The sequence below is a fragment of the Diprion similis genome, chromosome 7 (assembly GCF_021155765.1).
Source record: "Diprion similis isolate iyDipSimi1 chromosome 7, iyDipSimi1.1, whole genome shotgun sequence".
In the NCBI taxonomy this organism is placed as follows: Eukaryota; Metazoa; Arthropoda; class Insecta; order Hymenoptera; family Diprionidae; genus Diprion; species Diprion similis.
This window is the reverse complement of record NC_060111.1, coordinates 7,679,136-7,700,539: the sequence shown is the minus strand read 5'-3', so window position 1 is coordinate 7,700,539 and position 21,404 is coordinate 7,679,136. Positions and strand designations below refer to the sequence as shown.

The following is a 21,404-nucleotide window of genomic DNA, read 5'->3' as shown; positions in this document are numbered from 1 at the left end:
GATTCCCCTAGACGTATCGCAACAAGACCAGCATAGCTCACCACGCCTTCGCTTGTTTTCTAATTATTCAATTATTCTCTTTAACGACGCTTGTTATTTCTCTTCGCAATACTTTTGAATGAAATATAAGTATATTTGGTTTTTATTAATTAGAGAAGTCTTGACCGTCTCGTTCATTTGCATTGCTACAGTTGGCTGATCTCAAGCGTTATCTCGTCATTGCAATTTTGGGTGATTTGAGTGCCATCTGTGCGCAACTAGCTTAGCAAATAATCTGACTACCGACTACCCTGAATGGAAGCAGCGAATCTACTTACCCACCGCTGACCGTACAGATGTTTGCATCGCATATTTCGCATCGTCTGTCTATTTATGTATCCGACAGATGCTGCGAGTGGCGTATTTCAGCGGTTCATATATGAGATCACCTCGATTAAAGAGGTGCAGGTACCGGGATTCTCTCGTCGGTCGCGTCAGGAGCGATCAGATCAGTTCGTTGTCACTCGTCGTCTGTCGAGGCCGAATTAGCGACAGCAGGGATCGATTCGATCGCCCGTCCGTCCGGTGGTTCAATCCGGGTGCTTTTAGAGTTTGTTTATCTGTTGATTAATCCAAGAACGAAGATGTTTCACCTGAAATCGTTAGTGAAAACCGCGGCGTTGAAGCAAGCGACAGACGTAAGCATTCTGGCCCGAGTCCTGCCGACAGCTCTGCATCAGACACGCGGTTACGCCGACCACCAAATCCCGGATCGCCTAAAGGATGTGCCATCCGCACCAAACCCAAAATTCTTTGACATGGTGGAGTACTTCTTCCACAGAGCCTGCCAAATCGTCGAGGACAAGCTAGTCGAGGATATCGGCAAGGGGTCGAAATTGTCGGTCGAGGACCGTAAAAAGAAGGTTAAGGGTATCCTCATGCTCATGCAGCCTTGCGATCACATACTCGAAATCAGTTTTCCCCTCAGACGTGACTCCGGTGATTATGAAATGATACAGGGATACAGAGCTCAGCACTCGACTCATCGTACACCCTGCAAAGGAGGTTAGTCCTCCCTTCTCTTATTCCGCCGTTTCCACATGAAGCTCTGAAGTTGGCAGCAGGGTTAAGAGTCGAACGTGTCGATTTTTTTTTTTTTTTTTTTTTTTTTTTTTTTAAATATAAAAATACAGTTCAGTTTTATTATCATAATTCTATAACAGTATTATGGGTTCAAGGTATTGCAAAAAATTTTCATTTTTGGATTTCACCTCCTTATCCGACTGAACATTAGTACGTTACTACGTTTGGTTGTTAATTCTGGCTGCCATGCTAGCTTCAGCCTCGTCGTTTCGACTTGGCAATTTATAATTGATGAAGTTAGCGCAGATTCGCCCCCCCCCCCCCTCCGCCATTCTTTTATACGCAACGCGTATCAATGTAACAATATTTTAGACACTCATTCTCAGCAGAGCATATACCGATTAAAGTTTGCATGGGTGTATGTAACTGCCAGCTAGACGCTTTTTTATTCCCGATAATTCGATCTGCTTTTGAATGGTATGTGTAACTTAACATATCTACTGCAATTCGAAACTTTCCGGAGCCAATGACTATTGACCCACATTTCACGATTGCACGTGGTTTCCAGGTGGACATAATTATATGAATACAATGGTCTGATAAACGTTGTTTTTAACGACAGAGGTATATATATATATATATATATATATGTCGATACGAAATAAAATCTCCGACAAGTTTGATTTTTTCAACAACTGAGGGGCTGGATGAAAAATTTAACGCAGAGACGATACCTCAGAATATTAATTTAATTAATGTTTGTACGAGTTTCATTAATTTATTATACACACCAAGATTTTACCACGAACCAGTTTCTATTTATATCTGAGATCGGAATATTTTCATGTTAATCAATGCAGAATTTTCAAAATTTTACGTATCGAAATCGCTTTACCCTTGTACCACCACGTATGATACGTAATACATCGATCTCGTATAACGTATATATATATATATGAGGTATTCCATCCCAAGTGTGTAAACCGTGACCCTCACCGTCTCGGATTTTTTTTTATTTTTTTTTTTTGAAATAAGGGATATTTGGAAAAATCTAAAAAAAATATGAGGCTGTCTTTTAGACTCAATGCGATCATATGGAAAAAAAATAAAAAAAATCTGAGAGGGCGAGGGTCACGGGTTTACACACTTGGGATGGAATAACTCATATATATATATACATCTATTATTTCGGCGTCTGACTTCGTCGATTGGCAGTAATCTTAATTACTACTATTATTATTGTTATTAGATAACTCACAAATCTTGCTCACGTAACGTGTTGGTCCATAGCATGTTCTTTACGCATACCAACGGGTAGGGCAATGGCTGTTGAATTTTACTGGCAGAGGCCGCGTCTTATTAAATGAGGAATGATTTCTATATCGTCTGTAGATATACAGATTGAATCCAACCGAAAAAATGACGACAAATTAAAAGTATCGTGGTGGTATTCGTTGAAATGAGTTGAAAAAAATTAGGCATCGCGATAGTTACTCAAATGGATTTTTATTTTTTCTCACATTGACGTCTATTCGTCACGTCGCGTCGTTAGAATATACGCGAATACGAACCGAGAGAATGACAAATTAACAGATATGTCGAGGCCTCGGTAATTGCGATTACGGATATATTATATGCGTGGGACACACTTTGCGGTCATGAATTATTCCAATTTAACGAGAATGGTAATAACTAGTGGTTTAAATATTACCTACTGGAAGTGGAAAAAGGCTAAACAACAGCTGCGTCAATTCAATATAATTAACAATCAGCCCATATTGCAGCCTTTGAAAGCTTTGATTGATTTATTGATACACTTTAAATGAAGATTAGCAGCCCTGTTACAGGTCCGTTATTCAAGTAGATGTCAATTCCAAGGCAGATATTTCTCGATCGATTCATCCCTGCCACCAAAGAAGAAGGCATATTTGACTAGAGTCTTGTACGAAATATTGTACTTCTTGTAACGAAATTGTATTTTGCAATCGATTGGTTTTTTTGGAACCTTTAAAAATGGCAGTCAAAAGAGGCAAGAAAACATTATTTATAATTAGATTCACAATAATCAGTATAGCTTTTTGTAGGTACAGAAAAAAAATGCAGTCGATACTTTTTGTGCGATCCTAATACGTACTAGGGTTTCACTGTTATTGGCGCGTTAATTTCAAGATTTTCAAATTTTCAACAAAGATTTTCTATTTTCTTACTGAGAATCCTAAAGAGAAAATTTTTCGCTCTACACAATGTTTAAAGTCCAATATCAAGGTTGTGAATAGTTTTCGTGATGCAAGCATTTAAGCATACAAACGTGACGTAGATCCAACAGCGCACGATAAATCACGGTTGCACGAAAATAACTTAAAATTTTCATATCTTGAACACACTATTAAAATTATTCTGATAAGACAAAACGAACTTTCAGAGCGAAAATTTTTAGGTGAGAACTAGGAAGGAAATAAGTATATATTCGACTTCGAAGCTATTCTCAGCCTGTTTCGAAAACGACGGAAAATTTTGGCCATTTTATTTTTTTAATTTTGACAATTTTAAAGTCGCGGTCTTTGATCGCTCATAACTTTAAAATTATTGTTGATATTGTAATCACAAAGAAAGCATCGTCTGCGTTGCTATCTTTTTCGACAAAATCTATATTTTTTTATTGTGAATTCGATCGGTAAAACAGAACACTACATTTTCTTCACTCAAATTTAACGAATGTGATGCATCGATTAATAGAGTCGAAAAAAACAATCGAACATGACTATTAAATCGGTAAAAATTCATCGATTATTTCATATTTATTTAAAACAGTGCATTTGAATGGCTGAGAAGTTTTTTGATGATTTATAGTTTGACTCAAAATATTTTTCAATTTGAGGTTAAAATATTCATTTATCTTTCAGTAATTACATCAAATGGGTACTTAGCTATCGCGTCATTTATGGAAGTAAAAAACAAACAGGAAAAATGAGGCGTGAGGAAAAATACTCGATTCGGTCGATTAGTCGGGAAAAAATAATCGATTTAATCGGATATCGATTAGTTTTTATCAGTCTTACATGCTGCGTGCTCCGAAACCGTTGCTTGTGCAGGAGAAAGCTGTACAACCTTTTTTTTTTTGTAAGGAACTCAGTTCACTTCCTTTCATTACCGAATCTTTTTATCATAGGACTGACAGATTACGAGAAATTCCAGAAATACAGTTTTCTTATATGCTTAAATCCTTGATTTATCCTGGAAAAGTTTACTTAATACATCTTTAATTGAAAACTGTGCGTCAAGTCGTTCGAATTTTACCGCCCTATTTTGTCCCTAGGAGCCCACCTTTAGCTGTGAGCTCCTAGGGACATTTTCTGACAGTCGCAATTGTTATTCCGTCGAAGCTGTTCAATCAGGCCGTAACTGTCAGCCAATAAAATTCGAACGACTTGACGCACGCGCATAATTTCTGCGCACTTTCCTTGTGGACAGGTGGTATAAATTTTTTGATTCAACCCTTAACCAACTTAACCTATCCTTAAAAATTCATAAGAAATCGAAATCGAGGTCTTGGAATTTTTCAATCAATTGTCTTGGAAACTCCTGGAATTTTTCCCGGAATCTAAATTCTGGATTACAGTACTAGACACCACCCTGTACCAACCGTCGATTCGGTCGTCGTTAGCAGCGAATATAAGCATCTACAAAGCCCTATGCATGCAATGTCATAATCGGGTCACCTTATCGTTAGTGTTACGGTGCTAAGATTTTCGATGTCTTCTAACTGCCGCTGCATAATTGTAGGTTATTTGTTATATATACTCTAGGAGGCTTTAATTTACAATCAAATTTTGCTCCTTTTTTTTTTTTTTTTTTTTTATGTTCTTTCATTTATCTACGTTTGCAAGCCGACATCTATTATTTGTCGAAATTTAAGACAAGACAAAACACTACTCGAATAACGAAAATTTTTATAACGCTTCAGATAAAGTGAAATATGAAAACTGAAGTAACAACTCGATAATGAAACTTAGTATGGTTCATTAGAAAGAGCGAGATAGAATCTGGTGTGATTCTATAATCTGGTGTATATATAAACGATTTGGAATCTTTTTAACCGACTGTACTAAAAATGGGTGTCACGTGGTATGGTGAGTCACGCAGGCAGGCGTATGGGAAAAAAGGATAGAATTGCGTAGGTATGAACGCACACATGGTATGTATGGAGTACAAATATACTTCTCGACACGAATGCACATGTATTTTGCATATTTATATATATATGGACCATTCCAAGTGAATTCGAGGAGTCATTTGTCTCATGTCATCAAATCCTTGTATAACTTTTTTTTCGCATTGATTCCATTTCCAAAGAAGCCTAATTTTTTTCAAAGAATTTTCTTGCTACACCTTCAGGTGGCGCGACGATCGTTTTTGTGTAAAAAAGGGATAACTAAAAAAACACCATTTTTAAAATTCTGCAATTTTTTCGACAGATTCTTGGTCAAAAATGACTAATATCTATCATAATTACAAAGTGGACAGCGGCTGCCTTATATTTTTTTAAATTTTTTTTACAAAAAAAAAAAAAAAAAAGTTTCGCATTTTGCATTGAAAAATATGCGAAATATTGAAATTTTCCACGACATGTTTTATTTTTTTTCCCCGTTTCTGTAAGGACTATTAAAATTTGTTGTTTTTTTTTCATTTTTTTATTTAGAATACTAGAAAAAATTTTTTTTTTAAATATGAGGCAGCCGCAGTCTACTTTCTAATTACGATAGATATTATATATTTTTGAACCAGAATCTGTGAAAAAAGTTGCAGAATTTTAAAAATGATGTTTTTTTAGTTATTCCTTTTTTAAACAGCTAACTGTTTAGCTATATTAGAAACGGTCAGTATCTATAATCTGATATTTCAAACCTTGAAAAGCAAATACTCTTCGTCACAGATTTGCAATTTAATTTAAAACTCCGTTAATACTTCCACTTGGGTCCTTAATAGAATTCTATCACGTTCATATATAGTAACTTTATAAAAACTTTGCCTATCGCCTGTAAAAATAAATGAACAAACACGCAGTATCAGGCACGAGTTGCGCAGGCGGTTGAGTGGTGTTAGTTGCCTGAGATTGGAACAGCTTGGAATCATTCAGCAATTTTTTGTATAGTTTTTTAGAATTATCGTCAAAGCCAAGTTGCAGAAAGTACGAGTGCATTTTATTTCTAATCACGTTCGTATCATTAATGAATATATATTAAAGTTTCGTATTATATATATATATTTTTAACAAGTTAAATTTTGTATAATTTGGAATACTTAAATAACTTTTGGTTATTTTTGCAAAACTTCTTATTCATCAGTGTGACTTTTTCACACTTCGAATTTTTTAACATATTTAAATAAATAGCAGCACTTCGTTTCTAAATACGCAATACTAATTATTGTTCATCAAAATTATTTGCATACTTATTTTATTTTTATATATTTCTCTTTCCGATTATTCTTAAATTCTTATATTTTATTTTAACTGTAACTTTACAGTAAAACAAATATTAGTACGGAAAATTTCTTAATGCAAAGATACGGTGTTAAGAGGATGTCGGACTTTTCTCAAATACGGGAAATCATGTTTTATAATTTTTACTTTTTCTGAGCTAGTAGTGAAATCTCTTTGAAATTTGGCAAATTGTAGGAATTATTTTGACGTGTGTTGGCTGATACAATTTCAGAAAAACAGATTTCAGTATATTTAGAAAAAGAGACAATTATGAAATCCGATTTCCTCGATTTGACACAAGTCCGATATCGCCAGATAAGTATTACAAATTATTATATAATGTATCGGGAGTTTTCTGGAAAACTCGCCACTCAGCGTCAGCAATGACTACGAAAACAGCATATTAAGCAACAAGTGTGCAAAGTAGGTGATTCTCGCACGAGCGTAGTTTGTCACCCGAAGGAAATTTAAGATTGAGAAAAAAATCTCTGTTATGTTATATGGATTCGCTGTGGGGTTATTTTATTTAACGCGACAGGCTTAGTTGTTTTGTTCTTCTTTGAACATCACTTTTAGAAAAAAAAAAAAACATTTTACCTTACACTCACGGTTTGACACGAGGTTACTACTGGAAAGAAGAAGGAGAGAAGAAGAAAGTTGCGAGACCGGATACACATTGACCTGATCTATACTAACCTCACAAGTCGAAAATATAAATCAGAAAATTTCAACTTACTTGAAGCTTTGTTGCCCATTAATATTCCAACAATCTCATACCAAGTAGAGATATTATTAATGAATTTCATGCTTCGAAAGAAAAAAGAAGTCAACCGAGTGGGTTCAAAATTTCAAGGAAATCAAAGATGCCGTAGATCAGTATAAATTCTGTAGTATTTGATAATAACATAGTCTAATTGTAAAAAGAATCACCCATGTATACATGCACTGTACTACTCCTGCAGACGATAGGTATATCGAGTACTAATACTCTTTATCGTTCAAGTTACTCGGATGGCTTATCAGCGATCAGTTATAAAGCTGATCTTATACTTAACATATATTTCACGCACCTGATATTATCTTATACATCATCTATCTATTAAAAGTTCAATACTCGTGTTTTATCGTACACTTGATCCATACCACTCAATTGATCGAACAGAGATATCCTATACTCTATATGTTGTTTACGTTAATCCGTTATTATTAACAGATGATTTATTCAACGGCAAAGAAGAATTTAAGTATTGGATGAATACTAGAATCATTTATTAGAAATTACGTAACAAATCATAATTTTTTGAGAGTATTTTCTCGGTTTGTGTGGAGCGTAAGAATTTTGGTACATTATTTCAAATTGGAAAATGCGTTCAGTTGGAATGACGTACGAGCTTGAAACTTGATTATACAACAATAAAGGAAGTAATGACAGTTTACTATAAATAAGAGAGTGTGTATACATTGGTGAGGGTCAACAGCGACTTCCCTTACAATTTTAAATTGCAAAGATGCGGTCTTAAACAATGAGGGAAAGTGACTGAGCTATGCAGAAGCATTTAGAACATGCATGATGATAGGACAACATTTGGTTGGAGGTGGTGAGCATGTGCATGTTAGAAAATATAAAAAAAATGTAGAAATGCTTAAAGAGAATAAAATCTTAGAATTAGTAAGATATTTCAGAGACTATATTGTTACGGGCGTAACATTATCAATGATGTCGAATTTTCGACACCCTGTATACTGTGTGTGCATGAGGAAAGTGCGCACCTTGTGCGCGTGCGTAAAGTCGTTCGAATTTTACCGCCCTATTTTGTCCCTAGGAGCCCACAGCTAACGGTTGGCTCCTAGGGACATTTCCTGACAGTTGCGATTGGTGTTGCGCGTCGGCTGTTCAATCAGGCCGTAACTGTCAGCCAATAAAATTCGAACGACTTGACGCACGCGCATAATTGCTGCGCACTTTTCTTGTCGTCAGACGGTATAGTATCCCTGTTCGCACGTGAGGCGTGTCGACTTTTATTTAAGCTGATAAAAATAACCCGTGGATTGGGTCACATTTGTGAGACGTAACCACCTTCGCCACAGATCTAAGGGGCTCGGCTCTGCTTGACGAAACATTTTCTTTCATACTATTTTTACACACCATGTTGATCTTTTTCCAGATCATGTGACTCAATTAGTGACTCTTTATCACGTGAACAAGCATCAGCTACTGCGCAGGTACACACGGAGACACGGGTTCACGCATAAATTAGCACGTATGTGAACCTGGCCCCTGATAATGAAATGGATTTTTTTTTTCGATGGCACCCGCTTGCTACCATTGGTGCCATTTTGTTTTTGTTTTATCCCTAAGGGTTAGAAATAATGGTCAGCCTCTTGTTTTGAAAAATCCGGTTTTTTAATACTTTGGTATTGATTATACCCCAAGAAATGGAGTGGTGTTAAAAATTACCAACCCTCTTTCGAAATCGATTTAATTATTTCTACCGCAATTCTCATTTTTTGAGAATGTCTTCGAAGCCGGATGAATGCCGACATTAAAATTGACAATGAAATCACTATAGTCACACGTACTGGTATAATCCGAGCACAAACGAATATCGTTCAAATAACTTTGGCTTATCAGAAGGGGTGGAGGTTTTTTTATTTCGAAAAATATCCGTATCTTATCACTGTATCAATCAACATTTCGGAAAATCCGTTTTTAACACCACTCTCTTGCTTGGGGTACAACCAAAATCCAAAGTGGCACAAACGAGCACAATCGGAGTACAATAAACTGGGTTAATTAAAATCCAGATTTTTTAAAACGAGGAACTCACTATTTTTCATTCCTTGGTAACTTTTTATTCTTAGCGGTATAAACGATAAAAAAAATTGTACAAATGGGCACAAACGAAGCACAAACGAGTAGCATCGACACAAAAATTGTATTTCAATGTCGGGGGCTAGGTTGACGTAGGTCATATTCGTTTGAGCTGAACTTTTGAAAAAAAAAACAATTTGGACTACCAATTCAGTTAAATAAACAAGTCCGTCATTGATGCGTAGAAAATGCTGTTATATTCTTAAGTAGCAGCCGACGGGCTATTCGTTGAGTAATTTCTCAGTGAAATGATTGCCAGAGATTCCAAAGGGAATGCACCGTTTAAGTCCACGGACAATTCGTCAATCTCTCGCGCTCGTTGATGATCGCGAAATCTATAAAAATGGTACTTGAAAATAATAACTTAAAAATCGTTAATCTAATAATAACGGAAGTACACATTCAATATTCGATGTATATTATATCACACATTTCACAAAAAAAAAAATTATTATAATTTTCGCGATTAAATGTACCATTCGCTAGTTATAAGTTAAAACGCGTTTGCCAAGATGGCGCGCGTAGCAGCCGTCTTGGTAGGTCGAGAAGAAAAATTATCCTGTAGAGGACGCGCCCCCCTACTTTTCCACGTAAAGAAATTTTATTTTGTATAATTTTTTTAGGTTAGGTGTTTTTTGGTACAATTTTGGTAATTTCGGTGAAAGTTTATACAATATTGGTTAAGTTCTATTGATTCTTATATATATACGTTTTTCCGCTGTTGATACGTTCACGTAATTATGTAAAGACAAAGTTGCTTTATTATAATAATACTTTCTCTGGTTACTCTTTTTTTTTTTTTTTGCTTCTATCTTGCGCGTAGAGTCAACAATCACCCAACTTTTATAAAACTGACTCACATTTTTATGTCTCTCTTTTTGTTTATTCTTATATCTATGCTATTTTTCTTGTCAACAAAATATTTCGGATAATATCTAGATAAACACGTGTGGATTGCAAAAATAATGAAAATATCAATTAAATACTTGGTAATCGAAACTTAACTTTTATTCTACATGCTTTTTTCCAATTTCAATTATTATAAACGCTCACGACTAATGACTGATTATTATTTCATCTGCAATTGTTATGCAAATAAAATTATTCACAAAATAAGAGTTTACGATAATTCAATCTTTTTATAACGATCTAAATATGTTGAAACATGTTTCTGTTCTTACCTAATCACCGATCCACGGAGAAACGCGTGAACTAAAAATTCGTATACGATGTAGTAACGGTTGGATTTACCATCGCAGTACGACAATTATTCCAATTCTGTAACACAATTCTTACAACATCTATAGTACAATACTCTATACAGTACAAACACTGCTGTGTCAAATGCTTAATCAATAGATCCATAAAATGAAGAATGGAAAATGCTTTCAATAACATAATTTAAATGGGTAAATGTAAATGGTTACTTTGAGAATATTAATTAGTATGAATTGATTAAAAAAATTAGTATGAATTGGAAAATAAAATCATTTTTTCTTTTCGATCTATAAATCAAAAACTTCTACAATGTTTAGGATTTTTGTTATTAGCTGTTTTTTTATCTATAAAGCTTTTTCCTCATCTGTTTTCGTGATCTTGATAAAGGACTGCAGAAAGAAAATGAATTTTTTGTTTTTCAGCAGTGAAAATGTTGTAGACTGATTAATTACCACGTGAAATTGTTTATTGATAAATCAACAAAATAAGCAGTAAAATATTTCAACATAAGGAATTCAGTTGTTAAATAAATAATATTAAAAAGCTCTTTTGCTTATTTGTTAATATATGTATAGCTATAATAAATAGTAATTGAATTACACGAATACATATCCTGGCATTATGAATACTTGAATAACAAACTCGTTTTTGCCATTCCGTAAATATTTGACATTTTAATGAAAAATTTTTTCACATCATATTTGTTAGATACATTACCGTTACGATATTCACTCTAATTGTCAATACTTTTTTCTCACCAGGAATATTACGAGTATACAACAAACACCTTCGCAACGTATCACCTGTTTTTCGTTGCGTCAACAGCAGCTATTTTCTGCACAGAATTTTATCTAACGCCTTACAAAATCATTATGTAACACAATTCGGTCTCTCTGGAATTTGTATCAAGAGACTCGGGCGATTCTCTCGCCACCTACAGTAAGAAAAAACTAAATATATATGTATTGGTTGTGCCGCAATGAATTGAAATTTGGTTCAACCATTACTGCCAAGTTTACAAAAGAATCGAAATTTGGTACAGATAAAACAGTGTGTACAAAATTTTTTTGCACCATTGATGATTAGGTTCTAACAGCTTATAAATTGATGCGAAATTTAACTATACAAGTGTAACAAACGTTCTGAAGTCGTTCATGTCGACAACATTGTTTGCTTCGTGTCTTCGAAGCAGACAGCAAAAGTTGGCATCTAGAAATAGCACCTGGATATCCACAATACACCAGCCTTGGTTTCAGCTCTGCGAGCCAAGCTAACATAAGAAGAAGCCATTGCAAGTCACGAGGTGAAATCCCAGCCAGCTGTTGGGTAAAAGAGCCGCTGCAAAATGTTATTTAATTCTCTATTTCGTCCTATCGAATGGAAAAAAGTATCTCCAACAATTTCTGCTCGGTTAAGCTTAACAGTGAACGATTTGGTCGAGGGAGTCAGTTGACGCAAACTGACTGGTACTTGAAACAAATGATTGAAAGTACAGTTGACAAATCCAATATAGTTGAGTCAACTTAATAACGTACGTGGAGTTTGGTAAACGATTTAGTTGTTAGAAAAGTCATCCAGCTTATAAGCGATGAAACTTGAATTTTGGTATTCAAGGCGCCATAGAAATCTCTTCACTATATTTATACAGAGTTCTTTGACAATAGAGCAGTCGCTCTGACGAAAATCATGTCACAACTAATCTCTTAATTCGTCAGCGCATTCTTACATACCGTGTAAGAATGATAACATTTTTTTCTGTATAACGTTACAGATTACCTGAAAATGGTTTGATATTTATCAGGATGTTCGTTCCGATATTGTAAGATTACTTATCGACTGCATCATCGTGTTTTGGGTTCCTTTGACATCGTGATCGGAATTCTTCTGGAAACTTCGAAATCAGCCACATTCGTGAAATCCGTGCTTAAAGACATTTTTAGCCCACAGAAATCCAAAGATTTCGCGACAATTTTTTTTCACAAACATTTTTTGCATAGATAGCTACCAACTTTGAGGTCTTCGTAGATTCTTTCGGAATCGTGCACAGCAACTTGAAATCAGTTATTTTTCATGGAGTCATTTCCAGTAGTTCCCACGTCGATTGGTTGCATTCTTGTTATTCATCACGTAATAATTAAACCCTGAGTTCTTGTAATTTGTTGTACATTAATCCGACATCAGATATTAATTCCGTTTTATGCTTCATAGTAAATTAAATTTTTTCTTCAATATTCAGTCGTAAAATCGTTATGTTTTTCAAACTTGCTGGGGTTCCACTTGAAACGATTGCAAGTATAGATATACCTACGTAATTATATTGCAAAGGATAATAATCGGGCAATAACACGCCTGATAAGCTGCGTACACGTAATTAAAATGAACGGCATTACTCCGATAGCGACAAATAATTCGAGAATAAACTACTTATCTTCGATGTAAGTTAATTAGCACATCACTAATCGCCTTTTCATTAGACTATATAATATACTATCGATTAGAACAATATTTTTTCAATTACAATTCGATGATCAAGACAATAATTCTATCCTACCCTCTTTTATACGATAATTATTATTACATCGAGAGCTAGGCCTTCCTTCCATATTGGAAATTCGTCATGAAGCATGAGTACAATGTATTTTATTTAAATGCCCGTGATCATTTCCTCAAACACTTGTGCCAAAGACAACTTGTCTTCGGGTCATTTATCCACGTACCAATTGTCTCGAGAGCTAAACCAGCTCGTGCAGAATGGTGACCATAAACACTCGAAGTGCCTTATTCCTGAATAACAGAGTTTGCGCATGCGCACATTCGATATGCTCTGTTTTCCGTTGTGGAAGACTCGTGGCGCATGCGCACATTCGATATGCTCTATTTTACGCTGTAGAAGACTCGTCGCGCATGCGCACATTCGATATACTTTATTTTCCGCTGTAGACCGGCGGTGGTTTGCCTTTAAAATAATACTTTCCTACGCATGTGTTACAAAAAATAGCGTGTGTAGCTTGTGCGTAAAGGCGATACCTGCCTCGTGTGATTCACGTATTAACTACATAATATACTATTTCAGCAATTGACTATTTTACTAGCGTATGCTGAAAAATAAAGAAAAGCCGATTATTCCGTCAGTCGAAAAAACACTCGGTTAGACATTTTTCGTTTTTAGTCCTTGATATATATTTGTCTTACTTCTCACCGTTTGATTTCGTGCCTCAAAATGTAGGCGCTTGAAAATAGCCATGACCTACAGGTGAATCGATCTACATAGTATTACAGCCAACAACTCAATACCTTATATACAGGGTGGGTACGTTCGATTATCGAATATTTCAGAAATGAATTGAGATAAAAAAAAAAAAAGTTTTATACGATTTTTGGAGGCTTCTCTTGGGGGGGATATGATGCTGGGTCGACTTGTGGGCTGCCTCGTTATTGGGATTTTGCAAATAACGTCTGGTTTTAAATAGGGAACACATATTCTGAATGAAAGCAGCTGGTAGCGAAGTTAAAGACAAATTCAAAGACCTTAAAAAATAATACATTTTATAACATGGGAATAAAGTCGAAAATTATTCCCAACCACATTTCTCGCTTCGCTTAGGTAGTAAACCTACCTTGTGGACAAATAATCGTCATCTTTATTCCCGTGTTGTATATATGATTTCATTCCTAACTTAATTGTGGCCACTTTATTGGCTTAAAAAGTGTTTACCACATTATCGAGGGAAAACTGATTTATTAATAAAACAGATTCACAAATCTTCGCCCACCCATTCTTATTCTTTCTAATAAGCAAAATTCTTTTTCAAATAATCTAACAAGTACGTAGTTGCCGTGTCAGAAAGTGGTTACATCAGACTCGCTTTATATGCCAAAAGAATGCAATTAATCTGTACATGCGTTACAAAAAATGTGGTTTGCGCCGAAGGCTAAGCTGGCTTCTGAAGCTCGTGTAGTTACAGTTCTCGTCTTCGGCTCGAAAATGCACTCGCCTTCAGCTCTGCTGCAATCTTCACACTCGGTTTAAAAAAAAGCCCGCTTTACGCCCTTGGTATACAATATACTATTGTGTAACGCTGATGCACTTTTTTTCACACCTCTACGTGTGTTTGTACGTCATACACAGATATATGATATGAATAAGCTAATATTTAACTTGAAAATGAAGAGCAATCTAATAGTCAGCACTGCCAATGATAAGTGATAATAATTCATGGCCTACCTATCACCACCAGCGACGATTAGCTGTTGACTGTACGTGCTGCAGATAACTACATCACACTATAATTAGTAGACACTGTAGCTGCCACTTCAGTTAAAATGCACGTGATAACGTTTAGCGCAAATGTTGTCATACTTAATTCTAGTCACGAGGTAAATGTTATCAACATCTTTATCCAGATAAATGCAGTTTGTCAACTGTTATTCACTCAGCCTTATCCATCGTCACATTCTTCACATGGGTTTAATGAATGCATATTTGTATTATGCAGAATTTTTTCACCCTTCAACCTTTAATCAGTCAATAAGCTGTTACTTTTTTTTCACAGGTATTCGTTTCTCAATGGACGTATCACGCGATGAGGTAAAAGCGTTGTCCGCTTTGATGACCTTCAAGTGTGCCTGTGTTGACGTACCATTTGGTGGAGCTAAAGCTGGTATCAGAATTAACCCAAAGCTATACTCAGAACACGAGTTGGAAAAGATCACGCGAAGGTTCACTCTGGAGCTTGCGAAAAAAGGATTCATTGGTACTTGGAATTCAAATTAATTGACAGTATTATCGAGTAAAGATCAGTAAGACTTAAATAGGTCTCATGGAAAGATAGTCGTACAAAACTCAATTTTTTGACTCTTCAATGCCTAATGTAAATTTGTATAAGATCCCGAGATTTATATAAGAATTGTAAAAGGATTAGAATTGTAACTGATGGGATTCTACTAACATTCCCAACTGGGATTACATTCACCTTCAATCAATGTGCTTGGAACATATTTGTAATAACATGTTATGTGTTAGGCTTCGAGTTAATATTACAATAAATATGTGATTTTTTCTCCAGGGCCTGGCGTGGATGTTCCTGCTCCTGATATGGGAACTGGTGAACGTGAGATGTCTTGGATTGCAGACACCTATGCCAAAACAATCGGTCACTTGGATATTAACGCTCACGCATGTGTAACCGGAAAACCCATTAACCAGGGTGGTATTCACGGGCGAATCTCTGCTACAGGACGCGGAGTTTTCCACGGCCTCGAAAACTTCATTAACGAAGCAAATTACATGAGCATGATCGGTAAGATTTAAGAATCAGGTTTTCGGGAAGCAAAAATAGAATCATTATCGTTTTGCTTCTTGTTGGGTGTTTTTTTCCTCCTTTACACATACAATAATATTAGATCCGAGCGTACAAAATTCTAGATTCTATTTGAGTTTGAACCATTCTTTTCCTATCACTCACCTATTTTTCAAACGTAAACACAATATTTAATACCCTTGTTCAACTGCAACACGTGTACAACAAGAATGCACGTATTTCAGGAACAACTCCTGGGTGGGGTGGCAAGACCTTCATCGTTCAGGGCTTTGGTAATGTAGGTCTTCACTCAATGCGTTATTTGCATCGTGCCGGTGCCGTCTGCATAGGTGTTATTGAACACGATGGATCCATCTTCAACCCTGAGGGTATCGACCCCAAGGTAAGATTTATTTCAAAGTTTTGCAAAGGGAGTTGCCAGGTAGTGAGAACAACTATATTCTAAAACTACAATATTAATTGTAACTTGTTAAACTTTGTTCAAAGTGGTTTCTTCAATTTAGTCAAGTTTAAGCTTCTGAATATGATGTAAAAATTTAGAGATGCAAATTGACAGAAATCTGACAAATCTTGTAGTATCATCGAATTGTAAATGCCTCAATGATTGTATGATTTGTAACTCCCACTCCGTATCATTGTCTAACTTGTTGCTGTGAAACAAACTGTACAATATGTTCCAACCATATTATCATAATTTTTGTATGTCTTTCGGTATTGAGTGGCATCATTCTTTATCTATATTCTATAATCGTCGACAGTTAGGATAATTACATCGGAGCTTTCTCAGGGATATCTTTAAAAGGACGTGAAGTTGATTTGTGACACCATTCCGTTGAAACAAAAATTCTGCTGTACCCCAAATAAAGACAACACGAATATATAATACATGCACAGTGTACAAATACTTATATGAATATATATAATATTATACGTCTTCTTTCTCTTGCTCAAATTAGTAATGATCACATCTCAGTACAGGACACAAAGCCATAAACTTATACAAATTCGACAAAAGTCTGCCTCTGTCAATCTAGTCATAAAATTCAGTTTTCTTAATTTGTAGCAATTGGAAGACTACCGCAACGATACAGGGTCTGTCGTCGGTTTCCCTGGAGCCAAGCCATACGAAGGAGAGAACTTAATGTATGAGCCTTGTGATATCTTCATTCCTGCTGCTGTTGAGAAAGTCATTAACAAAGATAACGCTGGTCGTATTCAGGTAAATACAAACTTAAATAGTATAGTAAGAATCTGTTTTAACGACAATTTGCTTGACATTTATAAGACTGGAGATCGTAATGTTAATGTAAAGAAATGTTGCAATAAAAATAAACTATTTTGCAAAACTTAAGAATAACTGAAGGAGCTGGTTTTACAAAATCTGAATTTGTTGGTGCTGTATTATATTTTACTGAATATCAGATACAGTCGAACCTCTATAACTCAAAAACCTCCATATGACTGAGATTGCTAGTCACATGGATGAGTGATTCCGGATCACACTTTGTCTCAAAATGACTTCCAAACAGAAACTTAAATCGTTAAGTATCGGTGAAAAGATTAGAGTGATTGAAGCAGTGAACACTCGTTCAGAAAAGAAGCAAGACGTAATTGGCGAATTCTTACGAGATTCTATAATACAGTTTTTGTCACCCTCCATAACTTGAAAACTTTGATAAGACGATACCTCTCTTACTCGAAAAAATTAGCTCTGCCCCTGAGATTCGAGTTAGGGAGGTTCGACTGTCATTCTAAAGTTACTGATCAATGAGTTCTTCTAAAAATATGTCGTTACGATAACGTTAAAACTTTAACTCCATGAAACTTTAAATTTAACATAGGGGTTTCAAAGGAATTCCATAATACCTGGTAAATAGCATTTTGCTATCACATTTCTTAAGCCTTAGACAGCCGGCATTTTTTTTTTTTCTTGAAATTCGATATTTGTTAGAGGTATGATTCATATATATAAATAGTCGACACATCCAGTGAAGTGTCCAAGTTACCTGCTGGCTCGAAAAGCAGCCAAGCCAGCCCTCTAAATATTAAGAAGCTAACTCATTTCTCTGCTTCCTCTACAAACAGGCAAAAATCATTGCTGAAGCTGCTAATGGCCCCACTACTCCAGCCGCCGATCAAATTCTCATCCAAAGGGATATTCTTGTGATTCCCGATCTCTACATCAACGCTGGTGGTGTAACCGTTTCCTTCTTCGAGTGGCTCAAAAATTTAAATCATGTCTCCTATGGGCGACTTACATTCAAGTACGAGAGGGAGTCCAACTACCATCTTTTGGGTGAGTTATCTTTACTCTTCTGAAACGGAAAATGTGTATTATTTTATGTGCAAAGAATTTAACTGTTAATCAATAGCTCAATTTATTGTGAAGAAACATTCCACGAGGTCCTCATGTGATCTATTAGAATTACTTTTCCACCTTACATAACGATCGTAATCACCTTTTACGATCCTGTATGAACTTCATAAGATCGGGCGACAGTCTGGTACGATCTTGCAGGATTCGTTTCAGATGTTATACAACATTCTGTTGTTCTCTGAAATTGAATAGGAATGGTTAATCTTGCATAGAATTGTTTGGGAGTTGGGGAATGGGGTGGGGGACCTGCTTTTTCTCTTCTCTCGGAGTGCACGCACTTTTTTTTATAACGCTGAATTTAATTCAGTTTCACAATGTTTGTAAATTCGATGATTATGAAATATTGTCTCAGTATTCTTAATAAGTGTAAGTCAAGTATTGTGATATAATTGGTCAGGTTCTAATTAATTCTCACTTGCAGAATCTGTTCAGGAATCATTGGAACGTAGGTTCGGACGTGTAGGTGGTCGAATTCCGGTGACACCCTCAGAATCTTTCCAGAAACGTATTTCCGGAGCCTCAGAGAAGGACATCGTACATTCTGGTCTCGATTACACAATGGAGCGATCAGCAAGGGTGATCATAAAAAACTTAACTCACCAATTAATCAATTATGTTCATGATATGTTTTGGTCATGTTCCATTTACTGCTCAGTCTAGATCTTGGCTTGGAAGGTTTTGACTATTTTGACTTTGCCTTCTTCGCTATATACATACCTAACAGATTTTTCATTCTTTTGTCTCCAATTGTTCAGAATAGATGTGGCAACAGATAAATTGATTAATAACAAGTTTTTCAGTAATATGTGTATATATGAAAATGTATACTCAATACTCATGTCTCATCGAAAAAGTTCGTCTTCAATTTTCACATATACAGGGTGATTCAGTTTGCACTCAGGTTTACTGTACCAGTTTGTAGAGAAGTTTAAAGGGGAGGACCACTGTGACGGCCGAAAAATAACCGATTTAAAAAAAAATTTCACAGGGATAACTAATTAATAAAGGTGTCAGATTATTGGTATTTTATTCAGGCATATTAAACTTGTTTTATATAAATTTTTATTAAAATAATTTTAAATTAATTAAGTGATGGGCCTTGACTTAACGACTAATAAAAAATTTCCCCTCCATCGTGGCATTGATATCTCGGCGAAGGGTTATCTGAAAGTAGAAAACACAATTTTATCAATATCCATACAAATGTAGCTATCGTTGTGCGTGGTCGTTTTTCTTTCATTATTTACAAAATGGAGCCGGCATGAATAAAAAAAGGGCCTTGAAAATAAAAAAAATTTCAATCGGTCTCCACTTTGTAAATAATCAAAGAAAGAAAAAAAAAAAAAAAAAAAACCGGCCACGCACAACGATAGCTACATTTGTAAAGATATCAATGTCACGATGGAGGGGAAATTTTTTATTGGTCGTTAAATCAAGGCTCATCTCTTTATTGATCTTGAATGTTTTTTTAATAAAAATTTATATAAAATAAGTTTAATATACATTTAATGATGTATCAACAATCCGATCTCCTTATTAATTAGTTTTCCTTGTGGAAACAATTAAAAAAAATCGGTTATTTTTTCGGCCGTCACAGTAGCCTTCGCCCTCAAAGAGATTTGTGCTTTCTTTTATTGTTTGTTTCTACTTTTAGAATCTGATTTAATTATTCTGTGTCAGCTAAATAATATACGACATAATTTACCAACTTGCGCTAACTATCTTGAGCAGTAATGGAACCCAAATTAACGCTGCGCAATTTATAATTGTAATTATTACAAGCTAATGGTTCAGATATATTGAGTCTAGAGCCAGAGCTGAGCTTTTCAATATAATTTAAAATTGCGCAGAATATTACATATCTGGAGTCATGGCTCATCAATGTTATCTGTGATATGATTAGATCTATTCATATGTGAAGAGAGATGTTTGCAAAGTTTGGCTTGCAAATATCTCAGGTACCATTCCTATTGTTTGGTCCCATTATCAGTATAAGTTTGTCTTATTATTGTTTGAGGACATGTGTACGTGACGGAATTTTTACTTTTTTAGGCCATCATGAAGACAGCAATGAAGTACAATCTTGGATTGGATTTGAGGACAGCTGCCTACGCGAATTCAATTGAGAAAATTTTCACAACTTACTCGGAGGCTGGACTCGCTTTCTAGGCACGCATCAATTGAGATGAGATTTTTTATCGATTTCACGAGTCGAAAAATGAATTACTTTTGATGAATACTTTGAATGAATTTAAGGAGAATAAGTCAGTATTGTAAATTTTTTATCCGCACGCCATTTAAGTCACTTTAATCTCGATATTCATTTTAATGTATGATTTATACGCCATTCAACTATATACACACTGTGGCGTATATTTCTTGTGTACGTACTCATGTGCCATGTGATAGTCAACGATTGATTTTAAATCTACAGAGAACGTTACGAATAGCAAAATAATATTACATGTACATGCTTAACCACTTTAGTGGTGTTTTTTTTTTTTTTCCAATATGTTAGTCATACTGAAATATGAAGATCCACGATATCTGAGCATATTTAAAAAATGAATTCTTTCGAAATATATCTCTCGTAAGCTTATTTTTTTGGCGATCTTCTTACATCTCACCGTTGTATAATTTTGAATGCATGTTTTGCTATTCTAATGAATACACGTGAGTTTTTAGAAATACGTAACGCGATATGATTTACATTCATTTGCATTAATTCAATAGACATGATGTATTATAATGAACAGTGACGATGTAACAGTTGAAGTATCATGTTAATAAAACTTACTCTCGTGAACATTTGCTAGTCTTACTAATTATTTTCTCAAGCAAACTTAGAAGATTGAAAGCATTGAATTTCGTATGAAGCACATCAATTTGTATGTGAACATTTTTTCAACACAGTGTTCCTGTATTATGATATTTTATTATTGTGATATTTTCTGAAAAAATGTGTTCTTCAATTTAAAAATATTAGATTCCAGAAGGACTGTTAAACATTAAAAATTTACTTGTAACGTTTTATACATCAGTTTATTCAAGTTTGTAATTATAACAATTGTA

At 35.1% G+C, this 21,404-nt stretch overlaps 1 protein-coding gene across 1 annotated transcript; it reads left to right on the top strand.

Annotated features, from left to right (window-relative positions):
* Positions 1 to 426: 426 nt before the first annotated feature.
* On the top strand, positions 427 to 21,014 carry LOC124408273 (glutamate dehydrogenase, mitochondrial). Its single transcript, XM_046885109.1, has 8 exons — positions 427 to 1,044; positions 15,188 to 15,388; positions 15,701 to 15,934; positions 16,180 to 16,337; positions 17,019 to 17,174; positions 18,041 to 18,251; positions 18,754 to 18,908; positions 20,385 to 21,014. The coding sequence occupies exons 1-8, from the start codon at positions 624 to 626 to the stop codon at positions 20,499 to 20,501; spliced, it is 1,653 nt and encodes a 550-aa protein (XP_046741065.1). The 5' UTR covers positions 427 to 623; the 3' UTR covers positions 20,502 to 21,014.
* Positions 21,015 to 21,404: the final 390 nt, after the last annotated feature.

Coding starts and splice junctions, on each gene's coding strand:
- LOC124408273 (XM_046885109.1), top strand. CDS start 624: ATGTTTCACCTGAAATCGTTAGTGAAAACCGCGGCGTTGAAGCAAGCG. Junction 16,338..17,018: donor CTGAGGGTATCGACCCCAAG/GTAAGATTTATT, acceptor CTTAATTTGTAG/CAATTGGAAGACTACCGCAA. Junction 18,909..20,384: donor CAATGGAGCGATCAGCAAGG/GTGATCATAAAA, acceptor TTACTTTTTTAG/GCCATCATGAAGACAGCAAT.